We start from the raw sequence: 26,796 nt of genomic DNA, 5'->3' as shown, positions 1-26,796 counted from the left end.
GTTCTGTGCCTGGAGGACTTTCACCCACCCCAGGACTTGTTTGTAGGGATGCAGCTAGGTCTTGTGCCAGTGACTTTTCCAGTCCAGTTCAGGGCGAGTCTGGAAAGATGGGTTGGATTGTGTGGAACAGAAGGGCGTTCCAACTGTGTCTGGTGACACTAACAGAGGAGAAGCTAGCTTGAAAGGGGCTAGAGGGAGTCTCGGAAGCTTCCTGTCCATCCAATCTCTGATTGTGGGAGCTGCCCCTGGGATCGGCCGGATCCCCAATCACACAAGAACAGGTGGTGCAGGCCTTGGAATCCACTTTTATTAACATAGAAACCAAAAACAAGCAGAAGAGACAGAAATTGGTGCTTCTGACCCCCAAATCTGGAGAGAACAAGTGTCCCCAGCCCCACCTTTCTGACCACGCCCCCCAAGAGGCTTCAAGGGCCAGGGGAGCACTGAGGGGGGAGGAGGAGATACTCCCACCACATCCTGGGATCTCAAAGAAATTATGATGTGGGGGAGGGGCATTCCTGCCTCTGGAGTGTGAGCATCATGTGAAGGGGGAAGGGCAAGCCCCATTTTATCCCTTATCTCCCCACCCACCTCAGCTGATCCTTGGCCCCAGGCAGGTCAGGGCCCGCCCTAGTTATCAGCTCAGGGGGGAGGGGGGCTGGAGGGGGGGGGACACACTCTGACTCACAAGTACACATACACATGCAGACGGACAGACACACCCCCGCTGGGACTAAAGAGGGTTAAGGAGGAGGGGGAGGGAGGCTTCTTGCCACCCTGAATTTAAAAAAATAAAAAATTTAAAAAAAATAAAAAGTTTTAAAAACAGGTTTAGTGTCTTCCCTTTCGGCTGGCGGCCCTGCCCGCCCCGGCTCAGAGCTGGGTGTTCTCCTCCTGCCTCTCGCTCCCCGGGGCGTGCCCGTTGCTGGCGCTGCCAAGGGTGTGCCGGTTGCTGGCTCTGCCCAGCGGGTGCCCGTTGCCGGTGCCCAGGCCGGAGCCTCCGTGGCCCAGCGGATCGTCCTCGTCCGGGAGCAGCTCCCCGCGCAGGCTCCGCCGGATCTCCTGGCCCAGCTGCTCGCGCTGCACCTGGCACTCCTGGGCCAGCTGGGCCGTGGCCTGCAGGGGGGGCACAGGGCAGGGCGTGGGCGGGCCGCCCCCGCCCGGCTGCCCCGCCCCTCCAGGCCCTCCCCCCTTTACCTTGGGCTCTTCTTTGTCCAGCTGCTCCTGGACCTGCTGCTGCTCGCTCAGGACCCGCTCCTGCCGCTGCTTCTGGGCGTCTTCCAGCTGGGGGGGCAGAAGCCCAGTGGGTCCGGGAAGCCCTGCGCGCCCCCGGGAAAGGAGGGCCCCACCCCCGCGACTGGCGGGGTAGATCCTCAAGGGGGGAAGAGGGAGAGGGGGAGAGGGAGAGGGGGAGAGGGAGAGGGGGAGGGGGCCGGACCTCACCCTTCGGATGGAGTTGACAGACTCAGTGATGTGCCTCCGGTTAATCTCGTTCAGCTCTCTGGAGGGAATGGGGACGGGGGAGGGGGTCAGGCTCCTTCCTCCCTCCTGTGGCCCCTTCCCCCTGACAACCACAGCGGCCTTCCTGAGGGGCGCCCTCCAGTGGGCCAAGCCCTGAGGAGGACACTTCCTAGCTGGGAGACCCTGGGCAGGTCCCTTCCTTCAGTCTGCCTCAGTTTCCTCATCTGTCAAAAGAGCTGAGGGGGGGAGTGGCCACGCCCTCCGGGATCTCCGCCCAGAAAACTCCCAAAGGGGTTCCCCACCCCACCCCACCCCCCACCCCCCGCCCACTCACGCCTCTTTCTTGTGCTTCTCCCGGGTCTTCGCCTCGGAAATGCTGTTGTGCCTCTTGCGGTCCAGGATCTTCTGCAGCTCCTTCTTCTCCCTGGGCGGGGGGAGTCTGTCAGGCAGCAAAGCCGGGAGCGGAGGGCGCCATGGCCCCGCCCCCAGCAGCCCCCCCCTCACTTGTCACTGGTCTCCTTCAGCTTTTTCAGCTGGCTCGTGTGCGTCTCAAGGACAAGCTCCCGAAGCCGATGCTGGACCTGGACGGGGCAGAGTCAGGGGAGGGTCGGGGACTGGAGCAGGACCCCCCAGGCCTCAGCCCCCCCCTACTCAGATGGGCAGCCCCCTCACGGGCCTCTGAAGGTGCCCCCCTCCCCCCTGTCTCGCCCCCCCCTCAGGTGCTTTCTTGTCCCCCCCCTTTACCTGTCTCAGGTGTTCCTGCCGCCGTTCCGCTTCCAAATCAGCCTGAGCCTCCCTGAAGTCCAACAGACTCTGGAATTGTTGCTTCTGCAGCTCCCGGTACTTCCTCATCTCCTCCTCCTCCTCCTCCTCCAGGCCCCCGCTCCTGCAGAGAGAGACTGGCTGAGCCCTCAAGCCGCTCACATTCGCACCCGGCCCCCCCCTGCCCAAACCCAGCGCCACCCCCTTCTGGAGCCCGGGGGCTCCTGGGAGGGAGAGGAGCAGCTCTCAGGGAAGTCCCTTTCTAGACTGCTCCGCCAGGAGGCCTTTAGGGATGGAAGCTCAAGGCCTCCCCATCCACTCCCAGACTCTCCCATCCCCAAGGTTTCCTCCCTTTCAGTGGGTACACTAAGTCTGCCTCGAGGCAATGTCCTCCCCAGTCATCAAGAGCTGATTGTATGGAACACTTTCCAACCAGAAACTCTCCCCTTCACTTTCTCCCTCCAGCTCCTCCTTCTCCTCGGTCTCAGTCTCTGTCTCTCTTCCTTTATCTCTCTCTGTCCCTCTGTCTAAGGATGGAGGGAGTCAGGCCTGCTCTGCTCCTGAAGTCTGACTTATGCTCCCTGGGCCTCCTCCTCACCTGTCCTCCCTGGGCCTCCTCCCCACCTGTCCTCCCTGGGCCTCCTCCCCACCTGTTCTCCCTGGGCCTCCTCCCCACCTGTCCTCCCTGGGCCTCCTCCCCACCTGTCCTCCCTGGGCCTCCTCCCCACCTGTCCTCCCTGGGCCTCCTCCTCCCCACCTGTCCTCCCGGGCCCCCCAGACGGGCCCAGACACTCACTTGCGCCTCTTTTCCATCTCCCCTCGGTGCTGGGCCAGGGCGCCGAGGAGCCGCCGCGTGAGCGCCGCCGCCTTTCGCTGATGCTTCTTCTGCAGCTCCCGCAGGTCCCGCTCCTGCCGGCTGCGAAGCTTCCCCAGGGACTTGTGGGCCCGAAGCTCCTCCAGGGGGGCCACGGACACCTCTGGAAGCCAGGGCCAGGAAGGGGACGTCAGAGAGAGAGCAGCCTGGCTGGTCGGGGACGTCTGGGGACAGGGAGGAATGGGGGGCACCCGGACCTGGCTGGCCGTCCCCCACTTCCCCCGGCTCACCTCCCAGGATGCTGGCGACGAGCTCATCACACTGACCTGTGAAGAAGAGCAGAACGAGCTGTGAGGATGTTGAGCGGGGAAGGGACCCCAACCTCCAGAGGGGGAGACTGAAGTGGGGGAGGGGGAGGGTCGACCTTCGCCAGTCAGTGAGCACAGCTGGGAGGACTCCCAAAACAGCCGGGCAGAGGAACTGAAAGAGCCCCTTGGTGGCAGTTGAGGGAGGCCATCGGCTGGCGCCCGACTCTGAGCTCCCTGGGCAAGGTGCTCAGAGTCGAGGGTGGCGGGCAGGAGCCAGGCCAGGCCTCGAGCCCCCGTCTCCCCTCGTGATTGAAGGAGAAGATGCCTTCCCGCCGCCCATCCCCTCCCCCCCGGCCCATACCTGCTCTGTTTATGACAGGGCTGGTGGGGGAGGTCCCACAGCCGGGGGGCTGGGAGGGCACAAACTCCGGGCATCCGTGTATGGACCTTTTGGCTGGCGGGCGGTCCAGCTTTTGAGAAGGCAGTTCCTCTGAGGTGTCGGGAGCGGCCTGGAGGGGCAGAAGTTCACCCTAAAGCCGGACACCAAGGTGCTTCCACAAGCCCAGGCCTTCCTCTGCCCGTGGCACCTTGATGCCAAGCCCCCGAGGGCAGTGCCAATTCTGCCTTTCTCGGTCTCCTCGGGTTTACTTGGCTGCACCTGGCACAGGGGGGCTAGAAGCCCCTGCGGCAGTCAAAGGGGGCCGCGTCCAGCCGCGTCCGAGGAGACCCAAAGGAACCGGAGACGAGCGGGGGCTCACGTGCGCCAGTGAACAAGGCTGGGGCGCCCCAGTGACCCAGCAGAGGGAAGGCCCCGACCCGGGAGCAATGGGGCCGCCTGTCTCAGATGTGGAGGGAGACAGAAGCGCTGCCTCCCTGCCTCCAGTCCCTGCCTCCAGTCCCTGCGCAGGCGCAGCCATGGAGCGCGATGCCTTTGGCAATGGAGGAGGGAACTCCGGGTGCAGAAAGGTGCATCCGCCTCCAGGAACTGCCAAGTCGCCTTTTCTAACCCTACTCCTATGTTCTGCTGGTTATACTGTATCATATTCTATAGATTAGAGAACTTATTATAGCTTATAAGGGGAAAAGACAATAATTACATATAAAGTTTTTTGAGGCAATCAAGTGGAGGGACTTGGGCAGATCTTGCAGCCACGAGGCGGGACTCTGCACAGGAGCTGGGCCCCTCTATGTCCTATCCCCCCCCCACTGCTGCCCCCCAGAGAGTCTAAGCCCAGCTCTGTCAGTCCCGGGTGCAGCTGCTTTACCCCCGGGGGGAGGGGGAGGCCTTCCCCCCGCCCCCAAGCAGACTGGACGTGCCTAGACCGGGCGGGCACTTGAGGCGCCTCGGGAAGCTCAGTTCCGAGCAGTTTAAGAACCCAGGTGCTCTCAAACCGGGGTTAGAGTTTGCCCCCAACACATGCCCAGCCCGGAAGGGGCCCAGGCAGCTCCCCTCACAGGTGGATGTGCTCCGCTTCCCGGGCCCAACAAACTCTGACAAAACCCATTAAAGACCAACGACATTGGCGCGACGGCCTCCTCAGCTGAGGGGTGGGGGGCAGCCGGGCAGGGAGGCAGCATACACAGTCACCCTTCTCTGCTACAAAGGACGACGGGAGCAGGACCAGAAGCGGAACGTCGCTCATTTGCCCGCTGAGGGATCCCCGCTCTCTCGGTCTGGCCAGGAAGCCCCAGGAGCCCGGCTGTCCCTCCACACCAGGCCAGCGCCTGCTCGGCGCCGCGCTCACGGCCACTGCTGGGCCTGTGGCTCCTTCCAGGACCTACGTGGGTGGGCCGGAGGGACTTTGGGACAGGCTCCTTGCAGAAGCGCAGGACGGCCCAGAGCTAACTGCCCCCCTCCTCTCTCCCCCCCTCACCTCGCTCTCGCCGATCAGCGCCGCCAGCTGCTTTGACCTCTGGTCCATGAGGCTGACGTGCTTGATGGGGTTGAACAAAGCCTCGGCGTAGTCTTGGGGAGGAGAGAAGCGAGGGAGGGATTGGCAAACCCGGAGATGAAGGCCTCCCCCATCCCCCCTTGGGATGCCCCCTTGGAACAGAAGGAACAGTGGCTGCTCCTTCCCCCCCCCGCTTCACCTCCCGCCTGTTGCAGATGGAGAAACTGAGGCTGGAACCACCACTTTCTCAAGGCTGTCCGGGGGGAGAGCCAGAGGGAGACTGGAGTCCAGGCCCTGCTCCCTCCCCCATCCCTGCTGCTCCTCCTCTCTGACCCCCTCCCTGGTCTGGTCCCAGCCCGCCCCGCCCCCCACCTCCCAGCCCCTCACCCTGGTGATCGTCAGGGATGTAGTCGGAAGCCTCCGTGTAGATGAGCAGAGCGGGCAGACACAGCGGCTGGTTGGCTTCGTTCCTCAGGCAGATGTAATGGTACCCTGGGCGGGGTCAGGGGTCAGCTGGGGCCAGGGCCAAGGCAAGGGTGCCGGCAGCTACCCCCCCCCCCCGTCTCTGCTGCCTGAGCCCCCCGGGGACCCCCGCTCTTAGCCTTCTCCTCAGAACTTACCCTCCCACTCAGGGGCTGGGGAAGGAAGGGAGGGGGGAGGCAGGGGGGAAGCTCAGTCTGGCGGCCTCACCTGAGCGGATGGCAGAGACTGGCAGGATTCGGTGCCCCACAAACTTGCCCCCTTCCTCGAACGCCGCGATGCGGAGAGAGGCCAGTGTGGGCAGCACCACCTGCAGGAGGAGGAGAGCTCAGGGGGGCTCCCTCTGGCACGGACCCTCTGCCCGCCCAGCCCTCTCAGCCTTAGCTGAGGGCTTCTTTGTGCCCGTCCCCTCCAGGGCAGTGGGGTTTCTCCTTCCCGGAGCCTGGGCTCGGGGACCCACCTTGGGGAAGTCGAAGGGCTCCTCGTCCCAAACTGGGTTAAAGGAGTTCCCCTGGGAGGGCCGCGTGCGGTATTTGCGCCGTGTGTCAGCGGGAAGGCCGAAGAGGTCCACTTCCACGTAGATGCTGACCTTCCTGTCCGATAGGAACTGGCCCGAGATCACCTGCAAGAGCAGGACAGGGCTGAGGGTCCGGCCTCTGACCTCCGGGTGCCCCCCCCCACTCCTGCTGCCGCCAACGTCCAACCTTGACCCGGAGAGCGTTGGCCACGATGCCGTCCACGATGCCCTCCGTGAAGGGGTCGAAGGACTTGTCCTGGCGCCGCATGAACTCAGGCTTGAGCAGGTAGCCGCTGCGCCCGTTGTACTCGAACACGCCGGCGTTCAGCTGCATGGGGAGGTCTGGGGGCGGAGGGCCCGGGGCGGCGGTCAGCACACGGCCCGGCCCCGGCCCCGGCCCCCGCAGGGCCCCCGACGGCCTTACCGAGGGTCTGGAAGTTGAGGGCCACGAGCTGGCAGCCCGCGTTCCAGAAGAGCTGCGGCATGTAGTTGGAGGAGTCGACCCGCGTGCCCTTGGGGTAGATGCGACTCAGCTGCTGCTTGTTGTACCTGAGGCGGGCGGTCATGGGCCACACTCTGCAGAAGGCACCGGACCCCGCGGACCCAGCCCGACCGGCCCCCGCCCAAACGGACCCCAGCGTCCTGCTCTGCCATGCCCCCCGCCCCTCTCATGGGAGGATACTCCACAAACTCCATGGGGCTCTTGGTGAGCTGCTCCAGGGCCTTGGTCTCCACGAAGGACGACATCTCGTAGCTCTTGTTCCGCTCTGGGGGGTGGGGATGCAGGCTGGCGTCCCTTCATCCGGCCCCCACCCCCGGCAGCCGGTGTGTGGTCCCCCGGGCCCCTCCCCCTCCCAAGTGCCCCCCCACTCACTCCGCGCCACTTCAAAGGACTTGAATTTGACAGGCTCGACATAGTTGACCAGTGTGGACATCTCCTCGGTGGCGTTCACCTCGCTGCTGGCCGTGCCCTGTGACGCCCCCAAACCAGAGGGTCAGGCGGATGCCCCGGCTCCTTCCCCGCCCCCACCCTTCCACCTCCCGGGCTTGACCTCATCTGTGGAGGTCTTCTTGGGGTCGGGCGGCTCCTCCTCCTCCTCCTCTTCACTTTCGGCCTCGCGGTCTGTGGGAGAGACGGCGGTTGGGGCCCGTCCCCTCTGCCCGCACCGCGGGGCCATCCCCCTCGCCCGCCCCTCCTCTCACCAATGGATTTTCGGGGCTCAGGATTGGCGCCCAGGAGATCCTCCTCATTGCTCAGAGTGGAGCAGGCCTCCGAGCTGGGGGAGCCTGGGGGTAGGGGAAGGCAGAGACCGGGCCCCCGGCTCACACACCATGTCTGCCCGAGCGTGGCCCGGCACATGGGGCAGGGGGAGCACGGGGGAGCACGGGGCCAGGAGGTTAGAGGTCGGGGGAGCCCAGATCCATTGGTGACTGCCCCAGAAGGATGGGGGCGAGGCAGCGTGGCCGGACCCCAGTGTCCCGGAGGACTTGGAGCCCAGTGTAGAAGGGAGGTGGGTCACAGGAGGGGGGGAAGCCTCTGGGGGATCCCGGGCCGGGGCCTACCGAGCTGCGGGGAGGAGGGCTCCGTGACCACGGAGCTCTCGCTCAGGGCCGAGTTACTCTGCTCCAGGGGCCGCTTGCGCACCGAGCCCTCGCCGAGGTTCAGGGGCGGGTGGTGCCGCTTTTTGTTCTTCACCAGGATCCGGCCCATCAGGTCCTGAGGGCTGGGCAGGGGGACCCCCGGGGCCAGCTGGGAGAGGAGGGCACGACCGTCAGAAGTGCCCAAGAAGCCCCCCGCCCACCTCCCCACGGAGCAGCCCCTACCGGGTACTTATCCAGCGGGTCTATGAGCAGGGCGTCCCCGAAGATGGTGCGGCAGTACTCGGCCATCTTGGCCTGCTGCTTGGCCCTAGCCGGAGGGAAAGGGGACAGGGGTCAAGGGCCAGAGCCCAGCAAGCGCCCCATCCCAAAGGTCACTGAGAGGCAGCGCGAGGGAACTCACGAGTCCACGTGGTTCTCAAAGGAGAGGATGACGGGGAAGGGCGAGGTCTTGAAGGCGGTCTCGGCAATGGCCTCCAGCACGTCGCGCAGCGGCACCTCGGTGGTCATGGTGAAGCCGTGCGTGATGAAGGGCTCCTCCTCCGGCGGCCGGCCCTTCCACACGTCCAGCTCCACACAGCGGCAGCCCCAGAGCAGCGCCTGCCGGTACATCTCCACGGAGGAGGTCCCTGCCAGCTGCCCCGCTGCGGGAGGAAAGGCCGTGGTCAGAGACGTGCCCTGCCCCGGGTGAGCCCCTGGACCTCATGGACACGAGGACCCCCGCTCCTCTTCTTCCACGGGGGTTGGGGGGGCTGCACACAAAGAGATCCTGCAAAGGGCCGGACCTCTCCCTCTGCCTCTGGCGCTTCCACAAGTGTCCGAGCGGGACTCGATGACCAGCCCATCTTCTCCCGGCTCAGACATCATGGTGGCTCAACACGTGATCACGGAAGGAGCTGGGCCGGCCGCACCCACCGCCTTGCTCCAGGAGCCCTGGGCCGGCCTGAGCTGACCCTTCGGACAGGGGTGGTCTCCAGCCGCGGCCTTTGTGTAAGAGAACGTCCTTTATCCCAGAGAGCATCCTGGGATGGAGGAGAGCAGCTCCCCAAGCAGCTAATATTTATGCAGTTCCTCTTATCTCATTTGATCTTCTAAGAACCTGCAGGATAAGTGCTCCTATTACCCTCTTCTGCAGGTAAGAAAAGGGAGACAAAAGTCGGGTTTTCCTTTAGTTTTTTCTGAGGTAATTGGGGTTAAGTGTCTGAGACCAGGAGACGTAAGTCTTACTTAAGAGTCCCCTAGCTCCTCCTACAGGCCCACAGCACAGATGTTTCCAAGCAGGAGCATCGGCCTTTGATGGACGGCTCCGAGGGCAGCTGGCCCTTATGGTGAGCGCCCACCCGGCCGCACCTCCCTCGGCCCTGGCTAGACAGGGACTCGGTGTCGGCCGTCCCGAGGCGTCTTCTGAGGTTCTACTGAGCCAAAGGCCTTTTCGGCATCAATGAACAAAGCTGGGCCTTGTTCCCTTCCGTCTCCGGCTTCTGCGGCCGGACCGCCAAGATGGCGTCCGGAGCCTCTGGGAGAGCCCGGCCCGTCTCCCTCGTGCTCTCATCCTGGACCCGCGCTTCATGGAGATGAGCTAGCCCGTAATTGCCTTTTTTGAGTAATCCTCTTCATTGTTTCCCCACGCCCCACACTTTGGCGTTCTGCCCTGCGTGAAATGTCTTGTAAAATGATCTCTTAATGGTTCCAAGACGGGTCGTCTAGATAAGATTTCTCCTGTACGGTTTGGTCCGGATGCTCGTCTCCAGGCTGCCTTTTAAGCATCAGGACTGCATCTTTACAGGCTCCATCTCCAAGCGGCGGAGAGTCCAAAAATGGTGGGGAAAGCGGCGGATCCATTTCCCGCCTTCTCACACTCAGCCCAGTCCAAACTCCGGCCTCGGAAGCGCGGCCCGCGGGGCCTTGGGCCGTTTTCTTGCACACGCTGCTCTCGGGGCTTCTGGGAGGCCGGGGTCTTCTGCCCATGTGCCCCAGACATCTGACAAACTTGCCTCTCCCTCCCCTCCGCCTGCCCTTGTCTCCCATCTGTTTGCTTGGCAGAGAGATCCAGTCTTTGAAGCTCAAATGAGCTAATTATCCATTAAGGACTTAGCATACAGTCGGGGTTTAATAAGTGCCCAAGTGACAGAAGTGGTAATTTACACACAGTTGCTTGTGGTCCACCACAAGGAACACCTCCGCTTCCTCAGCCTGCTCCCTCCTGCCCGCCACTGCCTGGGGCGTCCCAGGACCAGTCCTGGGGATCTCGCTTCGGAGGATCTTCCTGCACCCCAGGAGGACGGTTTGTGCGCCATAATTTCTTTCTCTCGGTCTTCTAGCCAAAGTCCACCGACTTCTCGCTCCCCACCTTGGGGCCCTGGGAAATGTCTGTCCCCGGGAGGAGCCCCCACATCTGGGGACAACATCCCCTCTCCTGTGGTGACATTCAGCACGTCGGTGCAGACGGGGTCAGGTCAGTTTCACATTTGGACCGGGGGAGGAGGGGCGAGCCCCTCCCCCATGCTGGCTGGTGGCAGGGACCCTGGGGCAGTCTGGGGAAGCGCAGGGACCACCGGTCAGACTCATCTTGTCAAACACATTGAGTCACACATTCGAACCCATCGGTCAGAAAACTAAAACAGCTGCGGTGCTCCGGTCAGGGACCCGGCTAAGAACCGTCCTACAGAGCTCCCTGGCACAGGCGGCCTGGGCCCGGCTCCCCCTGACCGTGGGCCGGCTCTGCCTCTCACAAGAGCTGAGGTCACGCCCGTGAGCACAGCGGCGCTGACACAGACACAGACTCTCGCGTTCTCCCAGCATCCTCCCGGCCAGTGCGCACGGGCCCATTCTAGAGAAGAGGCACCCGAGGCCGGAAGCGCCCCGACTTACCTGTGAGGTAGGTGTTGTGTGAGGAATTGATGAAGTAGGAGCTGAGGGGCTGAGTCATGTCATTGCTCAGGTCCAGCGTCTCCGGGGGCAGGATGCTGTTCTCCTCCCCGCCCAGGTAGCGGCTGAAGCCTTCCATGGACATCTGGTCTGGGGGCGGGGCGGAGGAAGAGGGGTCAGCCTGCGGCCCCTCGAGGCCCAGCCCTTGTCGCCCACCAGGGCAGGGGGCACGTGACTCCCCTCCCCCAGGCACCCGGGAAGGGCTGCAAGAGGGGATGTCAGGGATGGGAGGAATCTTAGAACAGGGAATATCAGGGAGGAAAGGGGCCTTGGAACAGGGAATGGCATGGGGGGGGGGGACCTTAGAAAACAAGGCAAGAAAGGACAAAGCTCCAGAAGGGGCAGCTTTGCTTCTGGGAGCCACTCTGGGAGGCCCTCGGAGACCGGCTCTTGCCAAGAGGGCTCGGGAGCAGCGGTGGCCAGGACCCGGAGCCCCCCTTCCTGCCCGGCGGCCGGGCTGCTCACCTCGCTCCAGGAACTGCTGGTTGGGCTCGTACTTCTCGATGAGCAGGCGGGCCTGGGCCGGCCGGAGCGGGGGGTACAGGACTTCGTTCAGCCTGGGGTCCCGCTGCTTCTGGTTGACAAAGTCCAGGAGCTGCTCCAAGGTCAGGTACGGCTTCCCCTTAGCACCACTGTGGGGGGCAGACAGTCCGTGGGTGTGCGGAGGAAGGCTGCCCTCCTCCTCCTCCTCCCCCCCCCCCACTAACCAGTGCCTCTCACATCTGGGCCTGGTGTCTTCCCCTCCCCCCTCACTGCCCAGCTGGCTTGCTGGGTCTAGGGGAGGGGTCCTCTCCTAGGGGCCGCCTCAGCACAAGCCCACGCAGCTATTTTTACCTCAGACCCTTCTTGGAGTCCCTAGGCCATGCTGCAGGGGCAGGAGGTGCCCAAAAAGGATCAGAGGCCCCCTGCCCCCCACTTCTGCACAGCCCGGCCCTGGGCCTCAGTAGCTTTCCTACACAACGGGAGTTTGCTCCTTCGCTCCCTCCAGAACGCCTGTCAGCCCAAAAGCCCCTAAAAGCGAGGGCTCTGTCCTTCGCTCCGTGGGTGCCCCAACAGGCGGCGTGGGGCCGTGGGCCAGGAGGACGCAGGTCAGCCTCTGCCCGCCATGCTGCCTGCCACGCCGCACCTCCCAGGCCGTGCCCGGCTGACTGATCCAGCCTCAGAACTGGGAAAAAAGAGAAATTCTCTGCCCCAAAACTAGGCCACGCTCTGCTGGAGGCGGGGGCCGCGTGGGACAGAGGCCCGCAAGAACTAGGCGACAATCAGAGCTAATAGTCACCAGGGCAGCTGAGAGAGCGCGGGCGCAAGCCTGCCTGACTCAGTTTCCTCATCTGTAAAACGGGCAGGAGCAGGGAATGGCCGTCACTCCGGTCTGCCAAGAAACCCCAAATGGGGTCAGAGTCGGCCGCAGCTGGACCACAGCTGTGGAACTGGTCAGTGACTGCCGTGGTGCGAGCCTCCTGGCACGGGGGGGCCATGCCCCTGAGCGGCCCATACTCTGTTCCACATGTGGAAGAGCTCTAAAGCTGGAGCCGCTTCCACTTCACAGAGGAGGAAACCGAGGCCTAGGGTGGAAATGGCGCAACTAAGGTCGCACAGGGCGTCCCCCTCAGGTCCAGTGGTCCTCTCCAGGGAGATCTCCTGCTCCCTGCGCCCCCCCCCCAAAAGCCCCTCCCTCATCCCCTCCCCCCTCACATCTCCAGCAGGATCTTGTCTATGTCGGGCCGGAGACACAGTTTATTGAGGAATCTCTCAAAGATCTCCAGGGAAAACTCGTCTGGCCGGATTGACTGGCTCTGCAGGGAGGGGCGGGAGGGAGGAGGAGTGAGTGGCAAAGCCCGGGGGAGGTCAAGGGGCTGGGGGCCAGTGCCCTGCGAGGGCACACACTGCCCCTGCCTGAGCCCCCGCCCCGCCCCCCCACGCACCCGGTTAAAATTGAGGCCGCAAGACTCCAGCGCCGTCTCCACTCGCTTCTTGTCAGCTGAGAACATTTTAAGGATGCTGGGGGGAGGGGTGTGGAGTCAGAGGGGGCAGGAGAGGAGGTGCCCCCGGGGTCAAAAGGGCCAAAGGTCACCCAGGGCAAAGACAGACCTTTCACTAGGAGGTGGGGGCACTGACTTCCAAGGTGCAAAGTGGTGAAAAGGGGTCCTCGTCCCTGTCCCCCCTTGCCCGGTGCTCCTTCACCCCTGTCCCCCCTTCCTCCTGTCTCCCCTTCCCCGGCCTCTCAGAACAATTCTCACTTTTTGACCGGTATTCGTCCATCCTGGTTCACCTGGAGTTTTAATTTGGTGTACCTAGCCCCGAGGAGAAGGAACAAAAGGCCCTGAGTTGCCAGGAGCAGCCCTGCCCTCCCCCCTTCTCCCAGCCGGGGACCCCCCCCATTCCCAGCAGAAGCCCCTCTGCCCGGCCCCAGCTCACGCTTTTCGGAGGAAGGTGTTTCGGGACGCGTTCTGGGCCAGGATGTTCATGGCCAGCTTGAACAGCTCATCTGCCCAGATCTGGTGGGGGCACAGAAGGGATCCCCGGGGGAGTGAGGGCAGGGGCGCCATTGCAAGCCCCAGCTCCCCCTGTACTTCCCCCCTGGCCATTCAAGGATCTCAGGTTCCCAGCTGAAGTCTAAAACGGACTCACTGAGAAATGAGGAAACTGAGGCCCGGAAAGCTGCAGGCTGGGCCCAGAGTCAGAGGCAGCCCCCCAGCCTTCCCCAGGACCCCAGCCCACCTTGGCAGTGTCTTCCTGCACAGCCATGAAGTTGAGGAAAGTAGTGTTTACAGGGTCAGGGCCAGCCACTATGGTCACCAGCTTGTCCTCTGGCTTCGTTTCCGGACCTCCGAAACCCAGGACTTCCCTGATCTTGGGGTCCTGTGAGGATCAGAGCATCAGAGCCGGCCCTCCCGCCGCACTCCCCCCTCCCCCTGCCCGACCCATCTGAGGGCCCCCACCGGGGCTCTGCACGTGGCGACCAGCGGGCAAACCGGGCCAGGGACCAACCTTGGGCAGCCGGGCATAGCGGCCCGTGCGCGTGTCCCGGATGGAGCTGATGTCCAGAGTGTCCACTTCCTAGGGGAAAGCCCAAAATTGGAGGTGGGGTGAGGGCACGAGGGGCTTTCCGGTACTCATGAGACGCCTACTGTGTGCTGCTGGAGGCTGGGGTCCAGAGATAAGGAGGTGACCAGCCCCTGCTCTCAAGATGCTTACGTTCTGCTGGGAGGGCCCGGCACAGACTCAGATAAATAAACACAAAATATTTGGAGCGATTCCCAGGACAGTTTGGGGGAGGGGCAGCGGCAGCCTCCATAAGGCTCAGAAAATGGGGGTGTTCTGGGGCAGCCAAGGAAGAGACAGCAGGACCCCCCAAGTCTGCAGCTCCGGAGCTGGGCCGGGCCCCCTGACGAGGATGCCCACCTCTGCTCGGAGCTGCTCGGCCTAGGAGAGGAGAGGGCTTGGACGCTTCCTGTCCAGGGGTGGGGAAGGCTGGGAGGTCACTTCCTGTCCAGCCAGGCCGTGGGAAGGGTCAGCCAGCTTTGGAGGCCTCCGCCCCTGGGGCCCCAGGAATTTGGGGCAGGGGGCAAGCACTGAGGGGCCGCAGCGGAGAAGGGGAGGAAGCAGCCAGGCCCGGGAGCTCACCATGTTGGGTCCGGTCCAGTAGAGAAAGAAGCCATTGGGATCCACTCGGAGCGTGACCAGGTTCCGACTGGAAGCCTCCTGGACAACAAGAGCAGAAGCCGGTGAGGGCCAGGCGGGAGGAGAAGCGGTGGCCGTGGGCCTCAGTGGTGGCAACCAGCTGAGGGGCTCCCTGGGACAGAGAGAGCTCCGTGCCCCAAAATGCAGCCTCTGACACTCAGAAGCTGCGTGCCCCTGGCCAAGTCCCTTTACTGTCTGCCTCAGTTTCCTCATCTGTAAAATGAGCTGGAGAAGGAAATGACCGGCCCCTCCATTATCTCTGCTAAGAACACCCCAGACGGGGTCACAAGCAAGGCCCGTAGGACTGCAACGACTAAACCACTGCCCACAGCTGTGGCGCAAGGTGGCTAGTGCAGCGGCCGTCTTACACAGAGAGCTTGAGGGTCTTGCCCAATAACGCAGCCAGTTGGGCTCTAAACCGATCTTCTCCCAAGCCCATTTTACAGATGAGGCCCCCCAAGGCTCATTTGCCAGATTCCTGAGCCAGCATCTCCAGGTCTTCCTGACCCACAAGCCCAGGGCTCTGCCAGCAGTCCCAGGATCCTCCCAGGGGGGATCTGACACCACAGGGCGGGAGGAGGTGGGGATGAACCCCTAGATTAGCCCCGGCTTAGCAGGCCAAGAGGTCAGGGCTCCCCTGGCCAGCCCCAACCTCCCATGGCTCCATCCCTAATTCTGCCCCCCCCCTCCCCGGCCCCACCCCAAGCTTAGGGTCCTCCCCAAGATTTCTTCTCCAGTAAACTCAGAATAACTGTACAGCCCTCCAGGGTGGAGCAGGGCCCAGGGCAGGAGGGGGCCAGGAGCCAGCCTGCCAGTGCCAGCCCAGCAGGGGAGGTCCGAGGGGTAGAGCAGCCAGCTGGGCCTCCCACCACCCACTGCCCAGTCCGCTGTGACAGTGACCTATGACCCCAGAGAAAGCCTCCCAAACAGCAGGGACCAATCCCAAGGACTCTTGGGACTTGAAGGGGGGGGGGCTTTCTCTGCCCCCGCCTGGGGGTTAATTCTGGCGGGGGAGGGGCGGGAAGGAACTGGTGATAAGGTGACCTTTCCCCCTCCCTCCATTCTGTTCTCAGGAGTCCCCCAAATCCTCAGCGCTCCGCAGCCCGAAGCTCCCTTCCCGCAGTCCGTTTGTAGGGCTCGGGGCCCCTCGGTAGGGCCGGCCATGACGGGTATCCGCCGCTCGCAGCTCTCCCAGCCTCCCCCGGGGTCCCCCTTTGAGATTCCCCAGTTTCCCAGGCAGCCCCCTTCCCCCCCAAGCTCGCTCCTGGGTTCCCACTTCCTTATTTGGGTTTATCACACCAGAAGGAAAAGGAGAAACTTTTTCTAACTTTCCAGCCGAGGCCTCCGGGGGGGAGGGGTCTCCCCCAGCCCCAGGCCCCGCCTCCGCCCCTTCCCCAGCACCTGATTTCTCCGGGGCCGCCACACCTGTTACCTGCGGCCACACCCCCGGCCCCTCCGGCCCCCGGCCACCCCAAAGCAGGAGCAGCTCCCCCAGCCCCACCCAGCCGGAAAGGAAAAGGGAATCCTGCCAGGGCCGGCTCGCCAGGGAGGGGACCGAGGGCCTGCAAGCAGGGCGAGGACGGGGCTCCTGAGGACGGAGGCTCCGAAGCATGAGGAGAGAAAGGCCCGAAATGGGGCGCGGGGAAGGAGGAGGCGCGGAGGGGAGCGGGGCCGGGGCACCGGCGGGCACAGCCGGGGGCGCGGCGTCGGGAGCGGGGCCGCCGCGAGGGGCTTCGGGAGCGCTCCCACAGCGCCGGCGGGGGGGCAGAGATGCTGGGGAGACTTAGTGGGGTTCAAAGTCTTCTCCGGAGGATGGGAGGTGCAAAGTCCCTGCACGGCAGCGCCGGGGGAAGATCTGGGGGAAGAGACCGAAGTCTCGCTCCTCGGTCCCCAGAACGGGGGCTCTGGGGACTGGCCAGGAGCCCCCCCCCCAGCTCTCGGGATCGGGGGAGGGAAAGCAGACGTGGGAGGAAAGCAAGGCGAGGCCCCGGGGAGCCGGGAGGGCGGCCGCGGGAGGCCCGGCGGGGCCCGGGAGGGAGCGGGGGTACAGAGGACTGGAATTGGGGGGCGGAGGCCCGGGCCGGCCCCGGGGGGCTCGGACGCGCAGGCCCGGCTGGAAGCCCCGGCCGGTCCCCCCGCCCCGAGCTCACCTCATCCCACTTGATGAACTTGCTGCCCCGTCTTAAGATCTCGGCCACCGCCGGAGGCTCCAGTTGCAGCGCGTGCACCCCGGGCCGGGCGCCGGCCATGGCTCCCCCGGGAGCCGGGGCCGGGGCGGAGGGCGGGCCGCACCGGGCTGCGGGCTCGAGCCCCGACGGTCCGCTCAGGGTCCGGCTCCCCGCGCCGAGCGCAGCGGCGGGGGCAGCCGAGCCGGAGGAGCGGGAGGAGGAGGGGGTGGAGGAGGAGGAGGCGGCGGCAGCGCAGTCCGGGACTTTCTCTCGGGGCGGCCCGGGCAGGGCGGGGCGGGGCCTGGAGATGCCACGCCCCCTGCTCCTCCCGCCCCTCCGGTCCCACTGCCTTCCCAGAACTCAGGAGTCCGGGGCTGGAGCTAGGGCAGGAGGCCTCGCCCTCTGGCGGCCAGGCGAGGACGGCCCGGGCCGAGCGCCAGGGCCGGGGTCCAGGCTCCGAGGGCTCAGAGCGGACTGAGATCCCGGTCCCGGCTGGGCTCCTGCTGCCTCGCTCTGTCCTGGAAGAAGCCCGGACTCCCAGCCCCCTCCTCTCTCCTCCCCCGTCTCCCCCAGGCAGCCGTCCACCCGCCCCTCCCCTCCTCCTCTCTCCCCCCAGCCCACCCTCTCCTTCCCCCAACTGGCCACCCCCCACCCTTCCCCGTCTCCCTCAGTCAGCCAGCCCCCAGCCCTGCCCCCTATTCCCCAGCCAGTCCCCCCCCACCCCGCCTCCTCCCTCCCCCAGCTTGCCACCCCCCCTCATCTCCTGCCCCCCCTCCCCGGTCGGAAGCACTTAGCTGCCTAATGGCCCTTTCTCCCAGCAGAACCGCCGAAGATCCGGGGACGCCTGGCCCCGCGCTCCCGAGAGAGCCCAGTGGCCGGAGCCTCAGCAGCCGCCCGCGCCCCCCCCCCCCCCCCCGTTTCCTCTTCTCCCTCAGTTTGTCAATCGCGCGCTGTGAACCAGAGGGGGCAGCCACTTGCTCGAAGTCACACAGCACGAAGCTGATGTTTCCCACCGGCCCCAGCCTGCCGGGCCGGCTCCCGCGGGAACGGCCGGAGCGGCCCCCCCCCCCCCCCCCCCCGCCCCCGCCGGAGCTAATCCCCGTTTTCAGGTTTATCAGCCAGGTTTATCCTAGGGGAGGGACACAACCCCTGACGAGCACCCGAGGCGGCTGCTCGGCAAACTCTGGGGCCCCGGAGACGCCGGGGGCTCTGAAATGGGGGGCCGCAGGCTGGCCAAAAGCAGCCCCGCCTGAAGCCTCTCAGCCCCCCGCGCCGCATGATGCCCCTGGTCTTGGGCTAGCGTCCCTGCGAGCCCACTTTCCGAAGAGAGAAATAATCCGCCTCCAGAGAAAGGGGGGGAGGGGGGGGGCGGGGGCGGGGGCGGGGGGGCGCAGGGCGGGGCTCAGAGCCCCCGCGCTCGGGCCTGGCTCGGAGCCTGCCTGTGGGCCCCCGCCCCCGAGCCATAGCTGGGGCTTCGCGGAGCAGAACTCTAGAGGGGCTGAGCCCAGTTCTGTGCAGGCCACAATTTTACCTAAGGCTGGACCTAGAAACCCAGAAAGACGGCAAGGTGGGAGGAGGGGGAGGGTGGCAAGGTCTCCTGCTGGGGCTGCAACAGGAGGGCGACAGCCTGGCAAATGTGTCTCGCTGGGGGGAGGAGGGGAGAGGCTGGCCTGCTTGAGCCTCAGTTTCCTTTTCTGTACAAATAGCCATAAGGATTCCTCCCCGGTCTTAGGCGCCTTGAGGTGGGCCAAGCCCCTTCTGAAAGCCCAGCCCTCTGAGAGAAGCCCTATTGATGGGATTATCTCCATTTTACAGATGAGGAAAGTTTCAGCTTTGCAGTCAGGAATCCAGCAATCCACCAGCATTAGGTGCCCATTAAGTGTCAGGTGCCGGTCCCCAGACAAAAAAGATTAATTAAGAGCTCCTCTGAGACCCAATTTGGGGTTTTCTTGGCAAAGATTACAGAGTGGTTTGCCATTTCCTTCTCATTTTACAGATGAGGAAACTGAGTCATGTGGTAAAGGATCTCCCCGCCAGTAAGTATCTGAAGTCATAGTTGAACTCCCAGACTCCTGATGGGTGCTCCATGCACTGGGGTACCTCCTCACTGCCTCTCAAGTAGCTCGAATCCTATCAGAGAGAGTCCTGTACCAAGCCCCGCCTCGGAGGGAATCCTGACTGGGTGACCCTGGACAAGTCCCTAGCACTAAGCTGCTGAGTTTAGCCAGGAGTAAACCAGCTGACTAGGCCTGCTTCTGTACAGAAGCCGCCCGCTGGCCTGGCCCCAAAGCCTTTAAGTCTCGCCTGGGTCACCAGGATTTTCTCAGAAAGTCCACTCTGCTGACTCAGGGGAGGCCTGCCCAGGGCCGGAGGCCCCTCTGGCTCCCAGGATGCCCTGGGAAGTGGCCAAGTGGAACAGAGGCTGCCCCCGTCTCCCAGGGCCTGGCTCCCTGCTCTCCTCCAGCCGGGCTCCCAGAGCTCCTTCCTTTCCTCTCCGAAGTCAGCCCCCTGCTAGGGAGGGACAGCTGGGGCGGATCCCCACTAGGGCTAACCACAGGGTTCCCTGACCTCAAGTCCAATTGCTGACAATTTTCTTTGCTAAATTGCCCACTGTCAAACATCCCGGTCTGGCACCTACATACACATCGGAGCCTTCCCAGATGGCAGGGACCTCTAGCTCAACTGACTCATATTCCTGGAGCAGAAAACAATATAGGAGTTCTCAATATTCCAGTTCTTCCAGGATTGCCGACTGCGCCTTCTCAGGCAGATGGGAACATACCCATTTCTCAGGTGAAGGGACTGTGGTACAGAGCAATTCTCCCGGACTGGAGCGTGGCCTCCTTTGGACACCTTACTGGCACCTGGCTCAGCAAGAAGGGATCTGGCCCAAGGGCGGTGGAAGGGCCAAGTCTAGAAAGCCCACCCAGGTCTCTGACGTGGAGGCCATGGCCTTTCTCTTGGCCTTTGTTCTCAGACTCCCCTGGAAATCGAATCCCGAGACTGGATAGAGGGAGACAGCTACCAAGGTATTGCAGTCCCTGCTGGCTTTGGTCCAAAGGGAACTTCCTGCCCTCAGGGAACTTACAGCCTCCTGGGGTGCTGAAGGAGCTCAGACCGGTTCACCCATGCAAGCTGCTGGGAGAAGCTTGGGGGTCCCCAGCCAGGGGCAGGGCTTGAACCGGGGTCTTCTAAGGCACAGATCGAGCCCAACTGCTCCAGGCTGCCTCCGAGCCTCCATCAATCCCGCAGCTCTAGAGTTGGGGGACTGGATCTCAAGGGTGACTGGGACTGATTCAGTTAGCAGAGAAGAACTGGGGCTAGAACCCGTGCCAGAGAGAAAGATGGAGATGGGGAGGGAGCGGTAAGAGGGGCCAGAGCCGAGAGGTGAGAGACAAAGATACAGAGGTGGGGCAGAAATGGGAGAGACAGAGACAGCTGGAGAGAAAAAAAGAGCTAAAGAGAGCCAGAGCTGGAAGATGGAAGAGAGACAGAGTCAGAGCTAGAAAGAAGATAGAGCTGGAAGAGACAGAACTGGAGAAAAAGAGAGTGAACAAGAAAGAAGAGAGAAAGACAGATGGGAGAGAGCTAGAGCTAGAGAGAAAAAGGACAGCTAAAGAGAGCTGGAGACAGACAGATGGAAGATGGAAAAAAGACAGACTGAGCTAGAGAGAAGATAGAGCTGGAAGAGACAGAACTAGAGAAAAAAGAGATGGAAGAGAGACAGAAAGAAGAGAAAGAACTAAATAGAAAAGAGACAGATGGAAAAAAGACAAAGCTAGAGAGAAAAGAGTTAGAGAGACAGGCAAAAAGAGAAGAGATAGAAATAAACAGAAGAGAGAGATGGAAGAAAGACAAAGCTAGAGAGAAGAGAGAGACAGAAGAGAGAGAGCTAGGGAGAGACAGGGAGAGATGGAAGATAGAGCTAGGGAGAAGAGAGACAGAGATGAAGCTGGAGAGACAAGCAGAGATAGAAGAGAGAGAACTAAATAGACAGATGGAAGAAAGACAAAGCTAGAGAAAAGAGAGGAGACTGAGGTAGAAGTGAGACAGCTAGGGGGAGACAGGTAGAGATGGAAGAGAGACAGCTAGATAGAAGAGAGGCAGAACTAAAGAGAAACAGGCTGAGATGGAAGAGAGACAATTAGAGACAAGAGAGCTGGAATAAACAGAACTAGAAAAGAGAAAGATGCAAGACAGAGAAGAGAAAAAGATACAGAGATGAGCAGAGATGGGACAGAGACAGAGTTAAAGAGAGAACTGGAGAGAGACAGATGGAAGATGGCAGAGAGACAGAGACAACTAGAGAGAAGAGAGATAGAGCTGGAAGAGATACAACTAGAGAAAAGAGAGATGGAAAAGAGACCGAGCTAGAGAGAAGAGAGACAGAGACAGTCAGAGATGGGAGAGAGATAGAGCTAGAGACAAGAGAAAGATGGAAGAGAGAGAGGGAACTAAAGAGAAGAGCGGCAGAGATGGGAGAGGGATAGAGCTAGAGACAAGAGAAAGAATACAGAGAAAAGAGACAGAGAAGAGAGAGGGACGGGGAGAGGAGAAAGGGACAGGGAAAGATAAGGTCTAGATCCCAGGAAAGCCAGCCCAGAGTTCCAAGCAGAGTCTGGGAAGAGATGAGAATTTGGAAAGAGCAAGAGGCTACCCTGAGTAGAAGACGCAGATTCGCTGGGGGGCGGGGGGGTGTCAAGGGAGAGGGACTAGCTTTCTGCCTCTGCCCCTCACTCCCCAGATACCTTGGCCAAGGCACTTGAGTCTCTCGGAGCCCTTTCCTGACCTAGAGATGGGCCTCCATGAGCCTCACCATTCCCGCTGGGTGGCTCTAGGAGATTGCTTGGCTGACCTGGAGCCAGACCCTTTGCCGATCTGCCTCAGTTTCCTAATTTGCATCAAATGCAACTTGCAAGTCTCTGCCATCCCTGCTTCCTTCCAGACTTCCTAAAGACAGAGACGCTGGGGAGGGAAAGGGAGGAATTTTCTGGAGGCTCTGCCTGGGAAAGTGCCCTTAGCAGACAATGGAAGAGTGAGTGTTAATTCTCCGGTGCAATGGTCCCAGAGGGCTCCCTGGAAGAGGGCTTTTTCCTCCGGACACTCTCCAAGCCCCGGTAATGGGAATGGGGCGTCTCGGTAATGGTGGAGGGAGAGGCCTGGTGCCTTCCAGCCTCAGCTCTCGATTAACCCCACCCCACCCTCCCCAGAGCCTCTGGCAGTGGAGCTGAAAGCAACATTAGCTAGGTAATATGAGGATGGGGGTGGGAAAGGGGGCTGGGTGAATCAGGATATGGGAAACCTGGCCCTCTGCAGTGAATACAAGAAACTTTGAACCTTCTTGCCTGGTTCCTGGAATGGTCCAGACATGAAAGATGCCCCGGACTAGATACAGGTAAAAGGAGGCAGTTGGGGGGCAGGGAAGAAGGAGGACCGGGCTCCTGGGGTACCCCAAGATCTGTCCCCCTTGGATGAACCTCGGTATGGGCAGAAAGGGAGAGTTTGAGCCAGAGCTGAAAGGCTGGGCCCCCCCTCTCTCCCCCAGGCAGCAGCCACTGTGACTTGGAACATTAGCCTGGAGGTCTCCGGCTTGGGCTCGAGTGCCAGGCGGAGGGAAAACAAAGAGGGAAAAAGAGCAATTCCTGTTGGCAGAAAAGTCTAAGCTCTCTGACCTGAATGGGGGAAGGGGGGAAGGCAGTTGGGAGGGCGTCTTTAATTTTTGTTTATCTGTGTGGGGTCCCCATCAGCATCCAAACTCCTTAAGGCTGAGCCTGGGCCAGGCTGCGCAGGGGGGGGGGGGATCCACTTTGAGTTGAGCACTAGGGCTTGTGTGCTTAAGAAATGCTTGGGGCTTTTTTTTTTCTTTTGCGTGAAAGTGGGATTACTGAGTGTGAAACCATTCTCAGAAATGGAAGCCCAGAGAATCCCTAGATCTTGAAGCTAGTTAAGTAGCAGAGCCAGGATTAATCCTGGCTACAAAGTCCATGCTGCTCTAACTACTCTCCCACACAGCCCCTTTAAAACGCTGGCTTGCAAGGAGAGGACGCTGCTCCTGTCCTGACCGGACATATCCTGTGCTTACATCACCCTGGTAGGATTAGTTCAGGTGCAGGGCCCAGTTCTCAGTTTTGGCAGATTGAGGAGGTCAAGGGCAGCTTAATTAACTGATGGCTTGAACCGACTGGGTTCAGCTCAGGCCCAGAAGGACCTTCCTGGGGACCAGAGGGCCAAATGATGAATTTATAATGGAGTCTATGATGTACCCGGAGAGAAAACCAGAGCACGGTGTCCGCCCGCCCGGGGCCTCCCTCCCGGAGGCTCGGTCTGCTCAGGAGACAGAATTAAAACAGAAGCAGGAGGTTGCTCAGAATTAGAGCAAAGGGACTGGGCTGTTCTTAAGGGATGTTTCTATCCTGCCTGATGAACCACCCTTCCCCCCTCTAGGGATGCTGCTCTGTAAAGAACAGGTAGAGAAAGGTAGGGGCGGCAGCCATCTGGCCTGGATTCTCCCCGACAGCCCTGATTTCAGGCACTTGGCCCCTTTCCTCAGGAAGCCACAGAAAAGGGGGGGAAGGACTGTGGACCCCAGGCCAGCGGCGTTTCTGCAAAAGCCCACTGCCCATCTAACCCTCTCAGGAAGTATTATTTCCTGTCTGCAGGCCCACTGCAGAGGAAAGAGCTTGGGCCAAGGCCTTGGGTCAGGTCTTCATAGAGCTTTTCTAAGTGTAAAATTATAGTAAGTGCTCTCTAAGGTCCCTTTCAGCTATGACATTCCATGTTCTAAGACCCTCTCCCAGCCCTGACATTTCTTGTTCTAAGCCCCACCCCCCAGTTCTGACACTACACCATGGAATATGTGGTGGAGATGTGACCCAAGCTGGCCCCGGGGGTGCTGCTCATTTCCTCTGCTCTGCGTCTTGAACAGACCTGCTGGGAGGACTATGGGGTCCCTGAGCCCCACAGCTCAGTTGGAAAGGGGTGAAATAGCCTTCCTGGGCAACATTCACAGCCCATTGTCTTCACCCTCCTCCAGGGAGCCTCCCGCTCCCCCTACAGTGATTGACTATTCCAACAGCCCAGCTTTTAAGGGCAAAAGAGCATCCACTGAGCAACTTGAGACGCCGCCATGAAAGAGGGAGCGCTGATTGGGCTTCCAGCGTCTCTGACTTCAGAGGGATTCCAAAGCCACCAAAGGGTCCCTTCACCCGGAATCCAGCCCTCCCAGGCTTGGGCCCAGATGAGCTGGGGTTACCAGTTCCCATTCCTCTCCTCATTTCTGTCCTTTGTTCCCCCCCACCCATGGCACTGCCCCAGGCTGGGGAAGTTATGGAAAGGGGAGGGAGGCCTGGAGCTGGGGACCCTGGATGGAGGTCGGGAGCCTCAGATGAGACACCAGGTCCGGCAGACTTTGAAAATGGCCACCGTGGAACTACCTAGAAAAAATAACAACAGAATTCATATGGAACAACAAAAGGTCCAGGATTTCCAGGGAAATAATGAAAATAAATAAATAAATAAATGAAGGTGGTCTAGCTGTACCTGATCTAGAACTATATTATAAAGCAACAGTCACCAAAACCATTTGGTATTGGCTAAGAAATAGACTAGTTGATCAGTGGCATAGGTTAGGTTCACAGGGCAAGATAGTGAATAAAAATACTAATCTAGTGTTTGACAAACCCAAAGATCTCAACTTTTGGGATAAGAATTCATTATTTGACAAAAACTGCTGGGAAAACTGGAAATTAGTATGGCAGAAACTAGGCATGGACCCACATTTAACACAACATACTAAGATAAGATCAAAATGGGTCCATGATTTAGGCATAAAGAACGAAATCATAAATAAATTTGAGGAACAGGGGATGGTTTATCTCTCGGACTTGTGGAGGAGGAAGGAGTTTGTGTCCAAGGGAGAACTAGAGAGCATTATTGATCACAAAATAGAACATTTTGATTACACCAAATTAAAAAGTTTCTGCACAAACAAAACTAATGCAAACAAGATAGAAGAGAAGTAACAAATTGGGAAAACATTTTTACAGTTAAGGGTTCTGATAAAGGCCTCATTTCCAAAATATACAGAGAATTGACTTTAATTTATAAGAAATCAAGCCATTCTCCAATTGATAAATGGTCAAAGGATATGAACAGACAATTTTCAGATGATGAAATTAAAACTATTTCCACTCATATGAAAGAGTATTCCAAATCACTATTGATCAGAGAAATGCAAATTAAGACAACTTTGAGATATCATTATTGGCTAAGATTGGCTAAGATGACAGGAACAAATAACGATGAATGTTGGAGGGGCTGTGGGAAAACTGGGACACTGATGCATTGTTGGTGGAGTTGTGAATGAATCCAACCATTCTGGAGAGCAATCTGGAACTATGCCCAAAAAGTTATCAAAATGTGCATACCCTTTGACCAGCCGTACTACTACTGGGCTTATATCCCAAGGAAATACTAAAGAGCGGAAAGGGACCTGTATGTGCCAAAATGTTTGTGGCAGCTCTTTTCATAGTGGCTAGAAGCTGGAAGATGAATGGATGCCCATCCATTGGAAAAAGGTTGGGTAAATTATGGTATATGAAGGTTATGGAATATTATTGTTCTGTAAGAAATGACCAACAGGAGGAATACAGAGAGGCTTGGAGAGACTTACACCAACTGATGCTGAGTGAAACAAGCAGAACTAGGGATCATTATACACTTCAACAATGATCCTGTATGAGGATGTATTCTGATGGAAGTGGAAATCTTCAACATAGAGAAGAGCTAATCCAATTCCAATTGATTAATGATGGACAGAATCAGCTACACCCAGAAAAGGAACACTGGGAAATGAGTGTAAACTGAGAGCATTGGTTTTTTTTGTTGTGTTTTGTTTTGTTTCTCTTCCCAGATTATTTTTAGCTTCCGGATACAGTTCTTCCTTTGCAACAGCAACAACAACAAAATTCGGTTCTGCACATATATATTGTACCTAGGATATACTATAAGATATTTAATATGTATGGGAATGCCTGCCATCTAGGGGAGGGAGTGGAGGGAAGAAGGGGAAAAATTCAGAACAGAAGGGAGTACAAGGGATAATGTTGTACTGTCATATGTACTGTCAAAGAAAATGTTATAATTATAAAAATTAATAAAAAAGAAAAAAAAAAGAAAGAAAATGGCCATCGTGGAGATGAGAAGCACGGCTCAAAGCGGATGGGCCTTGAGTTCAGAGTCTCCACTTTCTCCGTGACTTTGGACAAGTCCTTGTCTTCTTGGAGTGAAATGACCCACATCAGGTCAGAAGTGAAGGGAATCTTAATCATGATTTGATATGATTTATATGATAGAATGCCTACTACTGCCAGGTGCTTCACAAATATTAATGATCCCCATTTCACAGAGGAGGAGTCCGAGGTTGAATAACTTGGCCAGTGTCACATAGCTAGTAAGTATCCAAAAGTAGATTTGAATTTCATTTTTTTTTACTCCAAACCCAGCAATCTGTCTCCTGTACCATTAAAAAAAAAAAAAGTCTCAATTGATTTTTTAAATTCAATTTTATTTTATTTTAGTTCTGAATTCTTTCTCTTCCTTCCCCCACATATAGAGAAGGCAAAAAAAAAAAAAAAAAGAAAATTGCAAATATACAATCATGGTAATACATCAGCCACGTACAAAAACAAGGAAAGGAAAATGAAGAAAATATGGCTCGTTGGGCCTGGGGGGAGGTCTCTGAGCTCTTTTCTGGAGCAAACCACCTTTCATTATGAGTCCTCTAGAACTGGGTTGGGGCTCTGCATTGACTGGAGGTCCAAAATCCGGGGGTCTTCCCGTTGGGCCTGCTTCCTCCCGTTCATAAAAGGCTTCAGCGGAGCCGGGAGCAGAGCACAGACCTTCCTCCTGAGCCTCTGGTTTCCTTCCTGCTGCCCACCCCTGTTTTGTGGCCATCTCCTCCGTTTCCTGGCCCCCGACAGTCTCTGGGCATGGCCTGAGCTCGGGCCTGTCTCCTTTGATGAGTGGGTGACTTCTTTCCAATCCCACCTCTCCCGTCTCACTGTTGGCTCCTAAGTCGTTACTGCTGCCATTCGGGCTCCGGCCATCTTCACTTGGTCAGCTGGCTGCTTCGGCTCCAGATGAAGAAGGGCTGGGCCCGCACCCGGGACCCTGCATCTCGGCC

At 59.7% G+C, this 26,796-nt stretch overlaps 1 protein-coding gene across 2 annotated transcripts; it reads right to left on the bottom strand.

Moving 5' to 3' along the window:
• Positions 1 to 285: 285 nt before the first annotated feature.
• On the bottom strand, positions 286 to 16,863 carry PLCB3 (phospholipase C beta 3). Of its 2 annotated transcripts, XM_074273344.1 has the most exons (32): positions 16,596 to 16,863; positions 14,389 to 14,466; positions 13,753 to 13,821; positions 13,483 to 13,623; positions 13,180 to 13,259; positions 13,002 to 13,055; positions 12,687 to 12,762; positions 12,457 to 12,557; positions 11,227 to 11,393; positions 10,705 to 10,851; positions 8,237 to 8,477; positions 8,059 to 8,143; positions 7,798 to 7,984; positions 7,438 to 7,521; positions 7,287 to 7,357; positions 7,109 to 7,205; positions 6,917 to 7,001; positions 6,659 to 6,783; positions 6,422 to 6,576; positions 6,178 to 6,339; positions 5,928 to 6,027; positions 5,625 to 5,729; positions 5,220 to 5,311; positions 3,707 to 3,854; positions 3,328 to 3,363; positions 3,020 to 3,200; positions 2,206 to 2,347; positions 1,966 to 2,042; positions 1,796 to 1,885; positions 1,444 to 1,501; positions 1,198 to 1,284; positions 286 to 1,116 (listed from the first exon to the last, which is right to left on the bottom strand). In XM_074273344.1, exons 1-32 carry the CDS (start codon positions 16,692 to 16,694, stop codon positions 874 to 876), a joined length of 3,663 nt encoding a protein of 1,220 aa, XP_074129445.1. In that variant the 5' UTR covers positions 16,695 to 16,863; the 3' UTR covers positions 286 to 873. The 2 variants fall into 2 exon arrangements, with proteins under 2 accessions (XP_074129445.1, XP_074129446.1); XM_074273345.1 differs by lacking the exon at positions 7,438 to 7,521.
• Positions 16,864 to 26,796: the final 9,933 nt, after the last annotated feature.

This window comes from Sminthopsis crassicaudata, chromosome 6 (genome assembly GCF_048593235.1).
Source record: "Sminthopsis crassicaudata isolate SCR6 chromosome 6, ASM4859323v1, whole genome shotgun sequence".
NCBI lineage: Eukaryota > Metazoa > Chordata > Mammalia > Dasyuromorphia > Dasyuridae > Sminthopsis > Sminthopsis crassicaudata.
This window is presented reverse-complemented; position numbering and strand designations above follow the sequence as displayed.

Excerpts from the sequence above, each read along its gene's own strand:
- PLCB3 (XM_074273344.1), bottom strand. The coding sequence starts at position 16,694 with ATGGCCGGCGCCCGGCCCGGGGTGCACGCGCTGCAACTGGAGCCTCCG. Across the intron at positions 13,822-14,388 it reads ACTGGACCGGACCCAACATG|GAAGTGGACACTCTGGACAT; the intron begins GTGAGCTCCCGG and ends GCTTTCCCCTAG. Across the intron at positions 8,144-8,236 it reads TTTGAGAACCACGTGGACTC|GGCCAAGCAGCAGGCCAAGA; the intron begins GTGAGTTCCCTC and ends CCCTCCGGCTAG.